Source organism: Rhinopithecus bieti, unplaced genomic scaffold, assembly GCF_001698545.2.
Source record: "Rhinopithecus bieti isolate Rb0 unplaced genomic scaffold, ASM169854v2 scaffold_17862, whole genome shotgun sequence".
NCBI classification, from domain to species: Eukaryota; Metazoa; Chordata; class Mammalia; order Primates; family Cercopithecidae; genus Rhinopithecus; species Rhinopithecus bieti.
Window position 1 is genome coordinate 290964 of NW_016808877.1, and position 18609 is coordinate 309572.

At 49.2% G+C, this 18609-nt stretch overlaps 1 protein-coding gene across 1 annotated transcript in view; it reads right to left on the bottom strand.

Annotated features, from left to right (window-relative positions):
- Positions 1-18609, bottom strand: part of ADGRD1 (adhesion G protein-coupled receptor D1) — a 162329-nt gene that overhangs the window by 140355 nt on the left and 3365 nt on the right. The window contains exons 2-8 of the mRNA XM_017887671.1: positions 15916-16170; positions 12162-12226; positions 10821-10976; positions 5816-5875; positions 2968-3085; positions 1930-2040; positions 228-303 (exon numbers count right to left, since the gene is read on the bottom strand). Of these exons, the coding sequence (XP_017743160.1) occupies positions 228-303; positions 1930-2040; positions 2968-3085; positions 5816-5875; positions 10821-10976; positions 12162-12226; positions 15916-16170 (841 nt within the window). The remainder of the gene's footprint in view (positions 1-227; positions 304-1929; positions 2041-2967; positions 3086-5815; positions 5876-10820; positions 10977-12161; positions 12227-15915; positions 16171-18609) is intronic.

The following is an 18609-nucleotide window of genomic DNA, read 5'->3' on the forward strand; positions in this document are numbered from 1 at the left end:
GCTCCTGGCCTCCACTCCGCCAGCCCAGGTTCAGGCCTGCAGTTCCTGTGTGGCCTTCAAAACGCTGCACAATTCCTTGCCTGAGTGGTGAAGCGCCCCGCACTCGTGTCCTGAGTTCTCAAACAGTGTTGTGCATGGGTGTGACCGTGTGTGGGGCGGGCATCCCTGTGGCCAGCCACCCCGCAAACCCACGCACACCCACGCCCCTGGGCACCCCCGAGACTCACTTGGTGTGGGCGGGCCAGATGTTGTTCAGGTAGTAGTGCATGCTGTGGTACAGCAGACCCACGACGGTGGTCCAGGCTGCAGAGAGAGCAGAGGGGCAGGCGCTGTCAGTGTTCCAGGCCACGGGCAGAAAACCACAAAGCCCCTCGCCCCGCTGTGCGCGGTGCCGCCCTCACTCCCAAGAACCCTCTGGGGAGAAGGAAGTGAAGGACACTGGGGCAGAATTTGTAAGGACAAAGACTGTGGCGACTCAGCAGCGTGACAGCGGCTCCTTGCTCCATCTCCTGAGCCAGCTCCAGACACATGGAGGCTGAAACCCCCCAGGACAGCCAGGCTCACCCAGGGCATCACATGGATCTCAGAGCCCCTGCAGGGAGAAGGCCCCTGCAAACCAAGAAGGGGCAGTGCCAGCCTCCAGCCTTGCCCCACGAGTGTGTCCCATCTGCCCTTGGCACGCAAAGGATTTAGGGGACCACTAAGTGTGGCAGAATGCAGGTTTTCAAGGGGCAGCAACCACAGGGACATCTGTATGCCTTCGCCTGGCCACCCCTCTATTATATCCAGCCACGAAGCAGAATCACATGTGCTCTTGCTGTTTCACTCCATGGCTCGGCCATGGCTCGGCCAGGATTGGAAATCAGGGCACTCCCAGCAGCTCACATGGCCAGGAGATGCTGGTGGATGTCGGCACCATCCCTTGGCCCTCCCTGCTGATGCTGGTGGAAGGTGGCATCGTCCCTGGGCCCTTCCCTTGGCTTCTGGGGTAGGGACATCCCTGCCTCTGCCCTAGGAGCAGGGCACACCTGACATTATGCTAGGTGAGGACAGGGCAGAGAACCAGTCAGGGCAACTTTCCCACAGACAATCAAGATGGTGGCAGGTGCAGAGGCAGGCTCCCCACTGCAGAGGGAGATGTCTGATCAGGGCTGTCCTGGTCCCCATCCCTAAGGCAGAACCCTGGGAAGGAGGCGTGGCCTCTGGCCAGGGTGACAGGGGCAAAAATCTGAGGCTCTCCCCTGTTTGCCCGAGGTCCCCAGGGAGGGAAGGAGAGGAAGGAGATGTCTGCAGAGTCATATTCGCTTTTCCAGGAACCAGAGAGGGTGATGATCATTGTAGCAAAAAATGGCCAGGGCCGTCTGGGCTCCCAACAGTGCTCCCTGGTCAGAGGCAGGAGGTCCCCTGAGCCTCTCAATTTTTATTATGTGACTCAACTTGGGTCTGCATAGGAGTGGAACCCCAGGTTCCTGAACGGATGAACCCCTCACCTGGCCCACAGCTACCTGAGCAGGGAGGGGAGGTGGCCCCATCTTTTTCTCTTCGGCTGACCAGGCGTGTGCCAATTTAGGAGGATGTAGGTAGGATGACTTTCCAGTGGGCCGGATTCACCAGGTGAGCAGGTTTAGATGCTCCCAGACCCCACCCCAAATTCCAGTTCAGGGGCCTGGAGTGGGCAGAGCATTAGCATCACTAAGGAACCTCTCAAGTGTGGCCATGAGGGTGGCCCGAGGACACGCTTTGAGAACGGCTGCCCAGAGCCCCTCTCCTGCAGGACATGACAGGACAGGCAGTCCGGGGGAGCCCCGCAGGCGGCCCGGGGGAGCCCCGCAGCTCACTGGCGCGGTGGGCACCCACCAAAGCTAGGGGACTCTTCAGAAAGGCTTGTGGGAGCCGCCCCGGAAGGGAGTCCGGCACAGCCACACTCACCGCGGCTGTGGAAGGCCTCGTGGGGGATCTGGATGAAGCTCTGCCCGTGGGCCGGGAAGCGGTAATGCGAGGAATTCACGGTCTTGGGCAGGACTTTGGCCACGGAAAACTCTGCGGCGGAAGCAGCCAGAGAGCGGAAGTCTCGTCAGAGAGCGGAAGTCCCGTCAGAGAGCGGAAGTCCCGTCAGAGGGCTCACAGGCTGCAGGAAATCAGACTGCAAAACCCCATCTGCTTTTCCTTTTTGACAGGACAAGCTCCCCACGGGAAGTATAATGACCTTTAGAAAGCATGACCTCAAAAAAAAAAGGAAAAAGAAATGAAGACCCCAGACAGTGATTGCCACGGGGAGGCTCAGCCTTCCGGCCCCACGCACAGCTCCTCACCTGGGGCGCCCTCCGCCCCGGCACAGCCCCGGGCTCTCAAGGCCGGTGCAAGGATGGGCTGTGCTCAGCGATGCGGTGACATCGGCTCCTCCCCAAGCGCAGCAGGCCAGGGCAACATGGCCCAGAGGGAGAGGTCTGGGCTGACAAACTGCCGCTAAACTAACCCGTATAGCTTCGGCGCATGTTCCCCACCTTGGCTCTTGCAGCGAAGTATCAGCACGATAATACGCTCCAGGTGAAGACTTTTAAAATCGAAAGGTCATCACCTCTGCCTCTACAATCAGACAACTGTGACAATTATCCTGGAGCGCAGTTGAGAGCAAGCCGACTCCAGAAACCCGAGGCCGGTCCTCTTACTCCACAGACTTGCTGGCACTGCTGCTTCTGCCTCCTGCTCTGAACTGAGACCATCACCCCAGGGCAGGAGCTTGGCTCCCAAATCACTGGGAAAAGCTTATGGGCCCTGTCTGCACATCATGGCCGATCACTCCTGCCCTGATCTGACCACGGGTTTTCCTTCCAAATGTGGTTTGCGCGAGACAGAGCAGTCAGGAAGACAGAGCATGGCTCTCTGCTAAGGGTGTAAAAAGGCAGTGAAATGCAGCCTCCAGCCCCCGCCCCTGCCATGTGGCTCACCCTTACAAGCGACAGCTACCTGCCACGGTGGAGGAACCCTCCATGGTGACCTGGGGCATGCTGGCGTGCAGGTTGTAGGAAATGTGGCCCATGACGGTGTCAATAGTGTGGATGAGACTCAGTACCACGGCGCTGTCCTGCAGCAACACAAGAACCAGGAGCCGTGAAAATCCACCCCACTCAGCCAGGAGACCAGGCAGGTGCACCAAGCACACAAAATCAAGCTTCCCCACAAGGAAGGAAGAATCAAGCTTCCCCACAAGGAAGGCCACAAGGGAGGAAGAAGTCACATGACTGCCCCTTCCCATGGATCAGGAGGGGACCACATGGAGGCCACATGCCCAACTGAGCTCACGGAGCACAGACACAGCCCGGGTGGACCCATCACCCCAGCCATTGCTGGCTCCTGCGTTTCTACACTTGGACACGGGGACTGAGGGGACCCGACTCCTGGTCCTGCCTCCTCCCTGAACTCACAGAGGGACTCTCAGCACATCCCAGATCCTCCCCCTGCCTCCCTGTGCTTCACAAGGAGGGGCTGATCGCCCCCCAGGTCCACTCTGGCATGGGGACACCAGCAGCTCTGTCCCCTTCTCCGTGAAGGGTGGCTGCTTCTGAGGTGCCAGCAGCCCAAGCTGCTTCCCGCCGCCTTGACTTCCCAGGGGCTTGCCTTCTACTCCAAGAGCCCTCTTTCCTTCTGAGCTGCAGAGCAGAGGATCCTGGTAGACACTGCCCCCAAGAAAGCAGGGGGTCCCCCCGGCCACCTGAATCTGTAGACAGTGCAGGGCCCGGTGCTCAAAGCTCAGCGCACACGTCCGCTCTCGGGCTGACTGCCCGCATCCTCAGACACGCGTCACCAAGGGAGAGGCCTCTCTTAAGCCCCGCTGAGCTGGGCCACTGAGTTCTGCCTTCACTGCTTCTCTTCGTCCCGCAATTCTGGGGAAGAACCTGCATGCTGCTAAGTCCTCAGCATTCTCCCACAAACGTGCACTCCAGGAGAGCCTCATGAGTTGGAAATAGAATGCTGAGGCCAATCTTAGACATTTGCTTTTAGGCCCATGGCCTGATTTCAGTCACCAGGCCCAGTTAAGCACATGGAAGGCTGTGCTTCTGGCATGCAGCTCTGTGGGATAGAGACCGATTCCTGTGTTCTCTTTAATGCATATTGGATCCTGCCTGAGTCTGGACAGTTTCCTGGTTATTCATATTTTGTAACAGATTTGCATATTTTGCATTCAAAAGCAGTTAATTCAAAATCATGCACAAAATACGTCTGTCTGGATCTTCTGTCGGCTGTCCTCTGGGTGTCCCAGCCTGCAGCTTTGGACACAGAGTCCCCTTGAAATCATGAAAACGGTAATACATTTTAAAAAGGAATTGGTTTCTGGGTAAGACTGTATCCATCTTACATTCTCTTGAGCCTTTTCTTCTCCCTTTGCAAGCGTTGAACCTAATCTCATTCCACTTGAAGTTATTCAAACAAAAGTTTATCAAATGTAAACTCTAACACAATCTTATTAATAATGAGAGAATAAAATGCCACTTCTGCCTCTCAAACTGGCAAACATTTTTAAATAATATCAGGGTTTAGGAGAATGAGCACTTTAATATCATGGTGGTGTGGTTGGGACCCTTCTGGGCCAAGGCAGTTAAGAGTCCTCACCCTTCTCTGGCCCTGCCTGGCAACCTTGGAAACCACATGTTGAGAAGCCAGCACCAGAAGACAGATGGAGCCGGGATCCCTGAGTATCTGGGTGGAGAAGAGGCTCCTCTGACCCACTCTGGACTTTGCATTGGGGAGAAGTAAATTTCTACTGTGCTGAGCCACTGAGATGTGGGGATCTATTTGTTACTGCAGCACACCCTGTCCTGTCCTGACTAATACAATGTTGCAGGTGAATACTTACTATCATTGGAAAGTGTTATTGACATAATTAAGGAAAAACAAATTAAATCAAATATGCAATATATTTGTTGAATACATATATATGTAAGCGAATTGAAAACTAGACTATAAGGAAATATACAAGAGTGTTAATAATCTCACAGTTTTAGGATTTGAAGTGATTTTTATGTTTTTTATTATCTGCATTTTCTAACTTCTCCACAACTATTTACTTGTTTTCTTTTAAATAAGTACAATCAATAGTTATTTTAGAAATAAAGGAAAATTATTTCATTCTCCTTTCTAGCTATTTTGAGTACCGAGAACAAGAGAAGCTTTTTTGGCACCTTAATCATGAAGTACACATTTCTCATGGCGGAAAAAAAACATCATTTCCTTCTTCCATCCTTCTTCCATGTTTAGGACAGTACCACATTACTGACACATGTGCATTTCTTTTGCCTTAGAGGACAAAGCATTCTGAATCAGTTGCACGTCTACTCAAAATGAGCTCTTATATCCCAGATGTCAGGACTGGGAGACACGTCATTCTTTTTATGGATGTGAACTGGGCCATATAATGCCACTTCTAGGAAGACAAAATGGTTCCCAAGGCATATACGTTTTGAAGATCAAAATGTTCTTTTCTCTCTCTCTTTTTTTTTTTTTTTTTTTTTTTTTTTTTGAGACAGTCTCACTCTGTTGCCCAGGCTGGAGTACAGTGTCACAATCTCAGCTCACTGCAACCTCCGCCTCCCAGGTTCAAGCAATTCTCCTGCCTCAGCCTCCTGAGTAGCTGGGACTACAGGTGCCCACCACCACGCCCGGCTAATTTTTGTGCTTTTAGTAGAGACAGGGTTTTGCCATGTTGGCCAGGCTGGTCTTGAACTCCTGACCTCAAGTGATCCACCCACCTTGGCCTCCCAAAGTGCTGGGATTACAGGCGTGAGCCACCGCAACCGGCCATGTTCTTTTCTCTTACCTCTGACACAGCAATCCAACCAGGCAATAGAAGGACCTCTCCCACGGCTTTTAAGAAGGTCTAAGGGTGGACAAAATGACACTGCTCAGCACCAGTCCTTAAGTGACAAACTTGAAGACCCCAGTTTTCCCCACATCTTCCAATGGGTCGCTATCAACCACCAGTTCAGTTTTTATGCACAGCAGTCAACAAAAATAGCTGAGTCATGGACCACGTGACATGTTACAAAGCCCTTTTATGGACGTTATCTTATGTGCTCCTGTGGCAGCCCTGTCAAGTCAGTGACCAGCACTGGAACATCAGAATGAACACTGCTCAGTGACGGGAGGGTCCCTAGCACAGTGCCTGGGGGACATGGCAGGCCCTCAGCGAAAGCCTGTGGAGTGGGGAGATGCATGGGAAAACCATGGCCTACTGGATGTGCCTTTCTTGGGGTGAGAAAGCAAACTGATGTGGAAGCACTCGTGTTAACTGAAAATGACCTCTCTAGAAAACAGAAGCTACTTGGGCCTTTGGTCAGGTCACCTTAAAACCATGTTTGGATCAGCTCACTATTATTCTAAGGAAACAATGAAATTAATTTCTACTGCTTCCTAATCAGGAGATTTAAATGAGAACACATGGATTTTCTACTTCTTTTGAAAAAAGCAGAAGCTTGGACACCCCCTAGCCCACATTCTCATAGAACCATAATTGACCACAGTTGAGTGGCACCACCTTAGTAGATGTGTCCCCAGCCCACTCCAGACCCCGCCATCCCCACTGCCTCACACCCTCACGTCCGTTCCACTCATCTGCATTATTCACACATGCTCTTCACTGTGTCTCCAACTATCAGCGCCAAAATTAAACTTAGAGGCTGACCAAAATCTCCCATATTTCCACTAAACCGCCATCTCCAGAATACTTCTTCCACACTCTGAGACACTAAATACTTAGAGAATACATCATCAAAACTCATAATTCATTCATTTATCTTTATGAGATAAATATTTTTTGAGACCTTAGAGTGCAAGGCCTTAAGTATTAATGAAGTAGTGGATAACCACCATCCTGTCTTCACTGAGCTGGAGCAGGGGCAGCAAACTTCTTCAAGGGTCACACAGGAACGAGGTCAGGCCTCAAGGGCCATGCCCTGTGTCACAAACACTCACCTCTGCCATGGCAGTGCAAAAGCAGCCGCAGACAATACACAAACAAATGGGCATGCATGAATAAAACTTTATTTACAAAAGCAAGCAATGGACCAGATTTGGCTCAAGGGCAATAGTTTGCTGACTCTTGATCCAGAGCAGTCTGTCACATAGAAACATAATATGGGCCACATCTATCATTTAAAATTTTCTAGCAGCCAGCACATTTTAAGAAGTAGAAAAAAAAAGGTAAAATTAATTTTAATAATATATTTTACTTAGCTCAAAAACCTAAAATATTATCACTTCAATACAGAATCCATATGAAATCACTAGATATTTCCCTTTTCTTTGCACAAAGTTTTAGAAATCCAGTGTGCATCTTACACTCACAGCACATCTCTAGTTGGATAAGCCACATGTAGCTAATCAGCGCCTCATGGTACAGTACAGGAAATGACTCCTTGCCATTTTCCTGTCCAGCTGAGTGGACAGGTGAGAAGCCAGGACACCATAGAAACTTGTAGAATGGGGCCAGGCGCGGTGGCTCACACCTGTAATCCCAGCACTTTGGGAGGCTGAGACGGGTGGATCATTTGAGGTCAGGAGTTCAAGACCAGCCTGGGAAACATAGTGAGACCCAATCTCTACTAAAAATACAAAAATTGGTCAGGTGTAGTGGTGCACACCTGTAGTCCCAACTACTTGGGAGGCTGAGGCAGGAGAATCGCTTGAACTCAGAAGGCAGAGGTTGCAGTGAACCAAGATCATGCCACTACACTCCAATCTGGGTGACAGAGCAAGACTCTGTCTCAAAAAAAAAAAAAAAGAAAGCGACTTGTATCACACTCAGTTCAGGGACCTGCTGGGTGGTGTGGGCCACAATGACACGGTTAACTGCTGCCGCTACAGTGTCAGGTGCGAGACAGACCCTTCTAGCCAGTGATGAAGAGATCACAGAGCCAGGCAGGCGGTGGGCCACAGTGGCTCCAGGCCTGCCCTGGGGCAGGACACACACTTCTACAAGATTCTGAGGGGTGACCCTTAGGACCAGCACCCCACAGGCAGCTTTCCAGAGAACTGGACACGCCCTAGGCCCCAAGCCCCACGAGGGCAGGGGCAATGCCCGGCATATCCATCACACCTGCCCAGCACCAAGCCCAGCAGCTGGCAGAGAGCGGAGGCTGCACGATGTGCTTAATTAATAAAGTCATCAGTGAACCCACTCATGAGAATGCAACTGTGGCTCATTAAGCCATCCATTTTATAATTAATGAAGCAGCCCACACACAAGTAGGTGTTTAATCAACATTCATCTAATTAATTAATCCTCGCTTGGACTCCCTCCTTCCCTAGACACCCGGAAACACAGAGGGAGCCTGCTAAGTGTCTGCTGCACGTTCCTGAGGATGCTTCAGGGTACCCATGGCTAGTCAGAGGGGAGGGTCCCATGCCCAGAGTGGGTGTTTATTGAGCACTGACTGTGTACCACGGCTAGAGGGGAGGGGGCGCCAGTGCCCAGAGTGGGCATTAAGCCCCGACTGCATACCTTAGCTAGAGGCAGAGCACTAGTGCCCGAAGTGTGAGCGTTTATTAAGTGCTAACCGCATAGAAGGCACCGCTTGTCACAGGGACCCCTGGTAGCCCATCTCAATAAAAACAAGTGTTAGTATTTATAAAGCACTTACTGCATACCAAGCCCTGTCTCAGTGTCTCACACCCGGTCCTGTGCGTACATGCATAAGGACCTTCCAGCTTGTCTACACCCACTCTTTCCACCCAACACCCCGAGGACCCTTCCCTTCAGAGCCCGGAAGTGCTCCCACACTGGACAGCCTTTGGCCACACCCTAGAGTTCCTTCACGATTGGCTGAGCCAGTGGCCAATCACACTCCCCTTGGTTAGTGATTGGTCCAGGCGTGGTCATGTGGCCCAGCTCTGGCCAATGAGATTTGGGGGGGGGGTCTCAGCAAAGGGAACCATGGGAAACATTTCCCCCTGACTGGGAGGGAGTCTCCCGACTAGTTCTTTCCCTTCTGGATGTGCTAGGGTAAGGCGAGGGTGCTGGGGACCTGCATCTGGGCGAGAAAGGAGCCGAGTGCCGAGAGAATTGTAGCGGTGCCTATCCAGCCCCTGCAGCGAGTGAAGACTGAGTTAGTGAATCCTAGGATTCCCACCTCTGGGCTTCCTGTTGCCCGAAGCAAGTACATGGCCTGAAGTCCAAGTCCGCTAAGCAAAGGGCTCTGTATCTCCCAGCCACAAGCACCTGAGATGTGGGCGCTCTCATTGTCCCCATGTCACAGTGGGCAAGCAGGTGTGCTGAGGTTAAATAACCTGCCCACGGACACAGAGCCGGGAGTGGTGGAGCTGGGGTCAAAGTCAGGTCTCTCTGACTCCAGAACTGCTGAGTCCCGCAGCTCCATGTGGTTCCCTTTCAAGGCCCTCTCAGACTCCGTGACCTGCCATCACTCCCTCAACCCTGAGCCTCTTGCAAGCAGGGAGTAGTAGCACTTGGTCATCCTGAATCCCCAGAATCTAGCATGTTCTATGAATGAATGAATGAATGAATGAATGAATGAATGAATGAAATCTGAGAAGTCTAACTTCTCTTATGTGAACAGAAAAGATGACGGCAACCTCCCTCCATTCCAAGATGTCTCAAGTCCCTGAACACATTTCTCTGCCTGTGCTTCTTTGGGTATGACTTCAGCAAGGAAATCAGTAAGAATTGAGAACACTTGAAAAGTGCTCACCACGTACCCAGCACTGTTCTGTGCACATAGGAACCCACTTACCCCCGATGAAGTGGGCGTTGTGATTATTTCCTCCACATCTCAGAGGAGTCAAGTGAAGCAGAGATGTTACGTCACTTGACCAAGGCCACAGAGTAACTGCAGATCAAAGGTCAATGCGGCAATGGGGCTCCATGTACCCTGCTCCTAACCCATATGCTGTGCTTTCAAGGTGAGCCAGTCTCAAAACCCCTTCTGTCTTTGCATTCACCAAGATAAGCCCTAGCCCTGAAACAGAAGACAGCAAGGCCACGAGAGCCCACGATCCACCCTCTGCCTTCACCTGGAAACTATTTGAAGGAGTAAAAAGAGAAAGCATATTGATTTTAATGCCATAAATGTCGCATTCTCTAAGTGTTTAGATAGCTTTGGGGATTCCCACTGTGCACAGGCTGTGATCCACGCCCCATGGCTGGATCTGCCAGTGAGGCCCCTCCACCTTTTATCGTTGCCAGGAAGTAGCAGAGTTTATTTAGACTAGGAGTTGCCAACCCACACACTCACCGGGGCCAGGTGGCTGCACAGGGGGGACCAGGCAGGTTGGGCATTGGGAAACCACAGCAAAGACTCAAGTGCCCCTAAAGGAGGCTCCACTGAGCTGTACAGAGCTGGCCAGAAGGGCCATACCAGCTGGTCATTCATGAGAAGCCTGAAACCCAAACTTTTAAGTAAAAGTTCCTGCTTTTTTTTTTTTTGAGATGGAGTCTTGCTGTGTTGCCCAGGCTGGAGTGCAGTGGCGTGATCTCAGCTCACTGCAAGCTCCGCCTCCCGGGTTCACGCCATTCTCCTGCCTCAGCCTCCCGAGTAGTTGGTACTACAGGTGCCTGCTACCACACCAGGCTAATTTTTTGTATTTTTAGTAGAGACGGGGTTTCAATGTGTTAACCAGGATGGTCTCGATCTCCTGACCTTGTGATCTGCCCGCCTCGACCTCCCAAAGTCCTGGGATTACAGGCGTGAGCCACCACACCTGGCCAAGTTCCTGCTTTTTAAAAACTCGACCTAGGTCAAACAGAAACACCTATGGTTCCGGTGAGGGTGCCACCCCTGGTCCACCAGACAGACATCAAATAGCCTTACCTTGGTGAGATTCAAGGCTGTCTGCTCCGAGAGGGACTTACTGGGTAAGCTGAGGGATACATTTTGGAGGGAACTCAGTATAACTCCGGGGTTTTGGAAGGTTTTTCTCTCCTCTGTCAGGTTGGTTATGATGGAATGGTAGGCATCTGTGGGCATCTGAAAGAAAATGACAACATGAGTTTCTACTAAGAACTAAAATCAAAATATTACACAGAAGTTGAATGTGTCCTACTCTGGGTTGAATGCTTTTTTTATTTTTTTATTTTTTTGAGACTGGGTCTTGCTCTGTTGCCCAGGCTGGAGTGCAGTGGTACAATCTCGGCTCACTGCAGCCTCTGCCTATCTCAGCTCACTGCAGCCTCTGCCTCCTGGGTTCAAGCGATTCTCTTGCCTCAGCCTGCCAAGTAGCTGAGACTACAGGCATGCATCACCACGCCTGGCTAAATTTTTGTATTTTTAGTAGAGACAGGGTTTCACCATGTTGGCCAGGCTGGTCTTGAGCTCCGGATCTCAAGTGATCCTCCTGCCTCAGCCTCCCAAATTGCTGGGATTACAGGCATGAGCAACTGTGCCTGGCTTCTCTTTTTTTATTTATACAGATGGGGTTTCACTATGTTGCCCAGGCTGGACTCAAGCAATCTTCCTGCCTCAGCCTTCTGAGCAGCTGGGACTACAGGCGCAGTCACCACACCCAGCTGGTCAAATGTTTTTATACCATGATAGTAATATAGCTTCTACTATGTACCTCACACTTTTGTGAATATTTTGCTTGTATTAACATTTCATCCTCACAACAACCTTATGAAATAAGTCCCCATCTGATGAATGAAACTAAGCACAGAGAGGCTTACACAAAAATAAGTGGTGCAGCTTGGATTTGAACCCAAGCAGACGGGTCAGAGTCGTGCACTCACTATTATATTAACATTCTCAAGAAAGGACAGTTCTTTGATTACAAACACTAATTCCAGACAAGAATTTTTCTATGTGAATTGAGCTTTTCCTCTCACATCAAACGAAAAGGGCACAGAAAGAAGCCAAGCGGGGCAGGTTCCTCACTCCCCACTCATGGAGCCCATGGCCCACGGTGCCACGGCATTTCCTTTGGGCACCTGAGGCTCCTGGTGGCAGGAACTGAGAGTTTTCCCCTCAGTCACTCTTCGCACCAAGAATTAGTGCTGCAGTTGGCTTCGCCTCCATTTGTTATTTCTTCCCAGACAATGTACTGCCGATAACAAAGAGCCCAGACACCTAACGGAATTTTCTCTCTCCCAGCAAACACCCCAAGCAGAAGGACGTCAGCGGGGGGCCAGGGGGGCCAAGGAAGATGCATCTGCTCACCATGGGGCTTGCTGTGGGTGTCACGGAGAGGCTTGGCAGCGTTGAAGACAATAAAGCATGCTTTCCTGGAAAAAATAATGCTGGATTAAGGACTAAAACATGGTCACTTTTTTCACCACAAGAAAGACCTGTCCTTATTAAAAATGTACCGGCTTCAGACACACGGAAGAGAGGCTGAGAATGTTTTGAGTTGGAATGTTGCTGGAGATAAATTATGGGCTAAGAAATCAGCTGAATGGGTCGGCCATATGGATTTTCCCAGGTCACATTACTTTTCTATTTGTATTCTCAATCACTTTTGAACACCCTTCGTGCAAGTCAGCATATCAAAAGATGATTTTGTACAAGGATTACCGATTTCAAATAAATAAAGAACCAAAATAAATAGATTTCAATTGCATCCAGACTGGTTGGAAATAAAATGAGGAGGACTGCAACTCGCTGGGCTGGCACAGACAGGAGCCCTGAGAGCGCCCTCCTCCGAGATCGATGAAGTGAGAATAGGCCCCAGTAAAGCAGTGGAGAAAACTGTCTTCCTGAGCCCCTTCCAGCCCAAGGATTCCAGCTATCCTTTGCACTCAGCCCGCATGGGGTTAATGATGAATAATTACAAACAATAAAGACATTTAAGATTGAAGACTAAGCCAAGATTTGCTGTTCTCGGCCTGTTCACCCCCAACTACTTCTAATCCTGCTATTTCCTGATGAGAACACAGACTTAACCAGATATTCTACTTCATTTTCAGAAAATCTCTTGAAGTTGCTTTGGATGAGCTGAGGAAATGACATCATCACCCCTGGCTGGCTGCAGGAGTGACTGAGCCCTTGGGTTTGGGTGGGGTGGGGCCGCTGGTGAACGCAGAAGGTGTGACGCTGCCGAGAGAACTGGACCCCAGCACCGCTCTGTTCTCCAAGTCAGGGTGACATTCACTCCTCAGGTGCCAATGAGTTACAGAGGAGTCACGTCAAACTCACATTTAACTCGTGTGTGTCCACAAAGCAGAGTGAGGGATGGTGAAAATCGGTCCAGTGATCCTGCCCACCCTTGCAAGCAATGACCACGGAGACTGGAATGAAAATGAGAATCTGCCAGGTCCTCAGTCGGTCCCAGTTCCCATGTGCTGAGTGTGTTTCCAGGGCCCAAAGACACATGCTTTCAGATTGCACGGCTCTGAACACAACCTCCTTCCTCTCTACAGAAAGAGCTGCTGTCCATTCCAGTGGTGGGGGAGAGGGGACACCTGGCCAGGGTGACAGACGGTCAGTACTGTGTCTTTGTATCAGGAAAGGTCACCACACCTGGACGGACCGGTCAACAGATAGTGCCAGCTCTGGCTCATGAGATTAGAGGAGGGTGTCCCCTCTGGCCAGGTCACTCAGAAAAAGGCCCCCTCTGGGCATCTACAGCCCCAGCACAGCTTCAAATGCAGACAGATCTTCATGTGAAGAAAGACTTCTACCTACTTGTGTGGCCATGTCCCCACTGAGGCCCGGCCTGGCTGGGAGCAGGCTGGATTTCAGTTCCAGCTGTCACTCTGCATGGCTGCCCTGAACTCAGCTGTGTTGGACTCACCGAGCAGTGGTACACTGGGCCCCACACAGGCCTTCCAGGGACTTTAAGAGCCATTCTCCTATACATGCTTGACATTATATACCTTGTCTTCAGGACCAGGTCACCAGGTAAGTTGGGATTCTGGTAGATCCAGTTCTGGTTCAGTTCCGGTTCTGGCAAAGAGAGTTTGCTCTGACGAGAACAAGAACCAGAAACAAGGGCACCTCTTTCCAGTGTTACTAAAACAAGTAAACTGTCAGGAGGACAGGATTTGTTTGAGGCTTTTCATAACATAAATACAAGTGATAACTTGGTTTCAAAGTGACAACTCTAAACCCTAGGCAATAAAATGCAGTAGATTGATCCCTTTTTTTTCTTCTGAAGGACGCTATAATTTGCCCTCTGTCAGTGCTGGGAGAGGGAATGCATTCTGTTTTCCTGGGTGGAAGCTGGAAGATGTAAATGTCTAAAGCTGTAGTGGACACAGGCTGTTTTGCCCACACAGCATCTGTTCCTTCTGAGACCAGTGTCCCTGATTGTCCCCTGGGAGTCCCCTCTCCTCCACATGTTCTGGATAAGGCTGACCTCACTGTCATTTCAAGGGGGCTAGGGGTGGGAGACTACCACCCAGACCTAAGCCAGTCAGCATATTCTGCACACCCAGACACAGAAAATGACTCATGGAAGGTGCATGGATCAATGTGAGCCAAAGTGAGTCCTGCCCAGCCCCGGCATGGGAGGTGATAAGAGAAAGAAGCTCCCTCTTTTCCACAGAGGCTGCTGAGGGCTGAGGATGCAACCCTAGAAGCATGACAGCCACCTTGGCACCAGGAGGAGGCTAACACAAAAGAGGGCAAGGTCAAACGCAGAGATTCCCACTGACATCATGTGAGCACCTGGACCAAACCAGTTCTGAACCAGAGTTTCCCCTGGAGCTTCCATTGCAAGAAATGAAAAACACATGCCTTTCTTGGCTAAAGTTATTTCAAATTGGGTTTTCTCTCATACAATCAACAGAGTCCTAACAACTGAGGGACTCAATGTCAGAAGCGGAACGAGAGCAGGCAGCGTCTGGAACTCAGGCCTTTCTCTTTCGGTCCTGACACCCGCTGTGCTGGGTGCCAGTGAAGCAGCAGCCACGTTTGTGAATGCCTACATGGGGGCTGTCATGTTTTAGCAGATTATTTTATGTGGAAATAAAGAAACCCAGTGGGGGGAAAATGGTGCATTCACTTGTGGGCAGAATGAAAATTGAATTGTAGGGGGAAGGCGAATATTGATTTTAAAACCAGCTAAGAGCCCTTGGATTCCTGCCATATGCCAGGCATTGTGCTAATGACCTTACAGACCTTTTCTCATTTTATTATCCCAACACCACCCCAGAGGGGAGGAGTAGTATTTTATCCATTTAACGGAGCAAAAAAAGGCCGAGAGATTAAGACAAAAAGGTTATACATTACACATTTCCATGTATGTGGAATCTCCAGAATAGGTAAAGACAGAAAGTAGATTAGTGGTTGCCAGAGCCTGGGGGAGCGGAAGACGGCGAGTGACTGTGCCCCCTGGGTACGGGGTTTCCTGTTGGGAGGATGAAAATGTTTCCAAACCAGGTAGAGGTGGCAGCTGCCCAGCACTGTGAATGTACCAAGTGCTACTGAATTGTTCATTTTTAAATGGTTATGTTTATGTTATATGGATTTGACCTCAATTTTTAAAAATGATTTCCCAAAATCTCATGGCTCATTATGGCACAATGAATATTTGAACCCCAGTCCACCTACCCACAGGTCCCTGCCCTGAACAACTGCCCTGTGTTGAGTAGGAAGAGGTATCTTAGGGGTTTTCCAAGGGCCCATCAGAGTATATAGCCCCCGGGAGGCACACAGCTAACATCTGTTGATCAAAATCACTAATGGACTTTGGATATTTGCTATCCAAAGCCTTCTATAATCCTCCGTCACATATACCTGGAAAGCCCATGATGATCAACAGAACAATATTCATCTCAGAGCATCTCTAGTAAATTGTTAACTCGTCTATCTCAGGGAACAGGTGTTCTAACACACAACTGTGTTTATAAGGTTCATTAGGACACATCTCATGCCTGCAGTGCTGATAGCTGTAACAGGAGAGTGGGGAGAAAGGAGGCAGATACCCTGGGAACAGACAGCAGATCTGCCCCAGCCCTTCACACTCACTGACCAATGGCAGCAGTGAAGTACATGGCGATCTCATCCGGAGTCAGGGCCCGCTCCCAGATGATGAACTCATCGAAAGCGCCGTTCTCATAACACTTGGCCTGATCCTGCTCAGAACCTATCACGAGGTTGACATTGGACTCTCCATAGTCCCGAGACACTTTTCCACTCGGGTCAGAGGTGTTCAGGGTCCCGTTGACGTAGACTTTCAGGCCTTCCTTGGATTTCCATGTAAATAGGACATGAGTCCAATAGGGGCCTGGAAAAGAGTGAAGATCGCCCTTCTGAGTGCTGTGGAAATGAGCTCCCCATGCACGGGTTTTTCGTGTTTGAGGGCACATCCTTCTTTCTTAAGATGATCAATCACTGTTAACTTTGGTGAGTCCTAATACAAGGTATAACACAGACCTGACTTTCCCCAGTCCTTTGGAGCACAGGAAAGACATTATCTTTTTGTCCCCATGCCCTAAATTCCAAAAGCAGTTCAAGGAGACTCCTTGTTATTTTAACATAGTAGTTACAAATTTAAATGCCCACAAGCAAGTGTGATTAAAATATCTGAAAAATGCCAGGGCACAAGAGCCAACCAATCAGACCATAAGCTCAGTTAAGAAAAAAATGGTCAGGAGCAAGCAAGGATGTCCCCTCTTACCACTCCTTTTTAACATTGTACTGAAAGGCATAACTAATGCAATAAGGCAAAAAAAGGAAATAAGAATATACATATTGGGAAGGATGCAATAAAAGTATATTTATTCACAGATGATACGATTGTCTGTGTAGAAAATCCAAAAGAATCAACAAAAAAACTGAAACTAATGAGTGAGCACAGCAAGATTACAGGCTACAAAGTTAATACACAAGTCAATTGCTCTCCCTCTGCCAGCAACAAACAAGTCGAATTTACAATTAAAAAACACATTACCATTGTCATTGGTGCCAAAAAAGGAAAAAGAAATACATATATTATAACAATATATTTATAAGCAATATATGAAGAAAACTACATAACTCTGATGAAAGAAATTGTACAGGAACTAAATAAACAGAGAGATATTCCATATTCATGGATAGAAAGACTCAATGTTGTGAAGATGTCAGTTCTTCCCAAATTGATCTATATCTTCAACACAATCCCAATCAAAATCTCATCAGGTTATTTTGTGGATATTGATAAACTATGGAGAGGAAGAGAGCCAGAATAGCCAATACAATATTGAAGGAGAGAAACAACATTGGAGGAACAACACTACCCAATTTCAAGATTTACTATAAAAAGTTACAGTAGTCAAGACAGTGTGGCATTGGAGAAAAACAGAAGAATAGATCTGTGGGACAGAATAGACAGCCCAGAGATAGACCAATAAAAATACAGTCAACCAATCTTTGACAAAGGAGAAAAGGCAGTACAATGGAACAGAGAGAGTCTTTTCAACAAATGGCACTACAACAACTGAATATCCACGTTCCAAAAAAAAAGAGAATCTTGGCCGGGAGCGGTGGCTCATGCTTATAACCCCAGCAGCACTTTGGGAGGCCGAGGCAGGTGGATCACCTGAAGTCAGGAGTTCGAGATCAGCCTAGCCAACATGGCAAAACCCTGTCTCTGCTAAAAATACAAAAAATTAGCTGGGCATGGTGGCAGGCGTCTGTAATCCCAGCTACTCAGGAGGCTGAGGCAGGAAGAATTGCTTGAACCCGGGAGGCGGAGGTTGCAGTGAGCCAAGATCACCCCATTGCACTCCAGCCTGGACAACAAGAGCCAAACACCATCTCAAAAAAAAAAAAAAAAAAATCTTAAACCTGTCCTAAAAATTAGTTCAAGATGGACTATAGGTCTAATATAAAATGCAAAACTATAAAACCCCTAGAAGATAACATAGGAAAAACATCTAGATGACCTTGGGTTTAGTGATGGTTTATTAGATCCAACACCAAAGGCACAATTCATGAAAGAAATAATTGACAAGCCTGGACTTCCTTACAACTAGAAATGTCTCTGCTCTGTGAAAGACACTGTCAAGAGAACAAGAAGACAAGCCACAGATGGGGAGAAAATATTTGCAAAAGACATGATAAAGGACTATTATCCAAAATATACCCAAAAACTCTTAAAATTCAACAGTAAGAAAACAAACAGTCCACATTTTGGGGGGCTGAGATGGGAAGATCGCTTGAAGCCAGGAGTTTGAGACCAGCCTGGGCAACCAAGTAAGACCTCAACTGTATAAAAAAAAAAAAAAAAACTAGCGAGACATGGTGGCACATGCTCGTAATCCCAGCTACTTGGGCAACGGAGGTGGGAGGATCACCTGAGCCCAAGAGTTAAACGCTGCAGTAAGCTATGATTGCACCACTGTGCTCCAGCCTGGATGACAGCTCCTGTTAGAAAGAAAAAGAAAGAGATAAAGAGAGACAGAGAAAAGAAAGAAGGAAGGGAGCAAGGGAGGATGGAAGGCAAGAAGGAACGAAGGAAAGAATGAAGGAAGGGAAAGAAGGAAGGGAGGACGGAAAGGAAAGAAGGGAGGGAGAAAGGGAGGAAAGGAATGGAGGAAGGAAAAGGGAAGGAAGGGAGGGAGGGAAAAAAAGGGAGGAAGGGAAGAAGAAAGGGAGGAAGGAAGGAAGGAAAGAAGGAAGAGAGGGAGGGAGGGGAGGGGAGCAGAGGGAAGGGAAGGCAGAAAGGGAGGGGAGGGGGGGG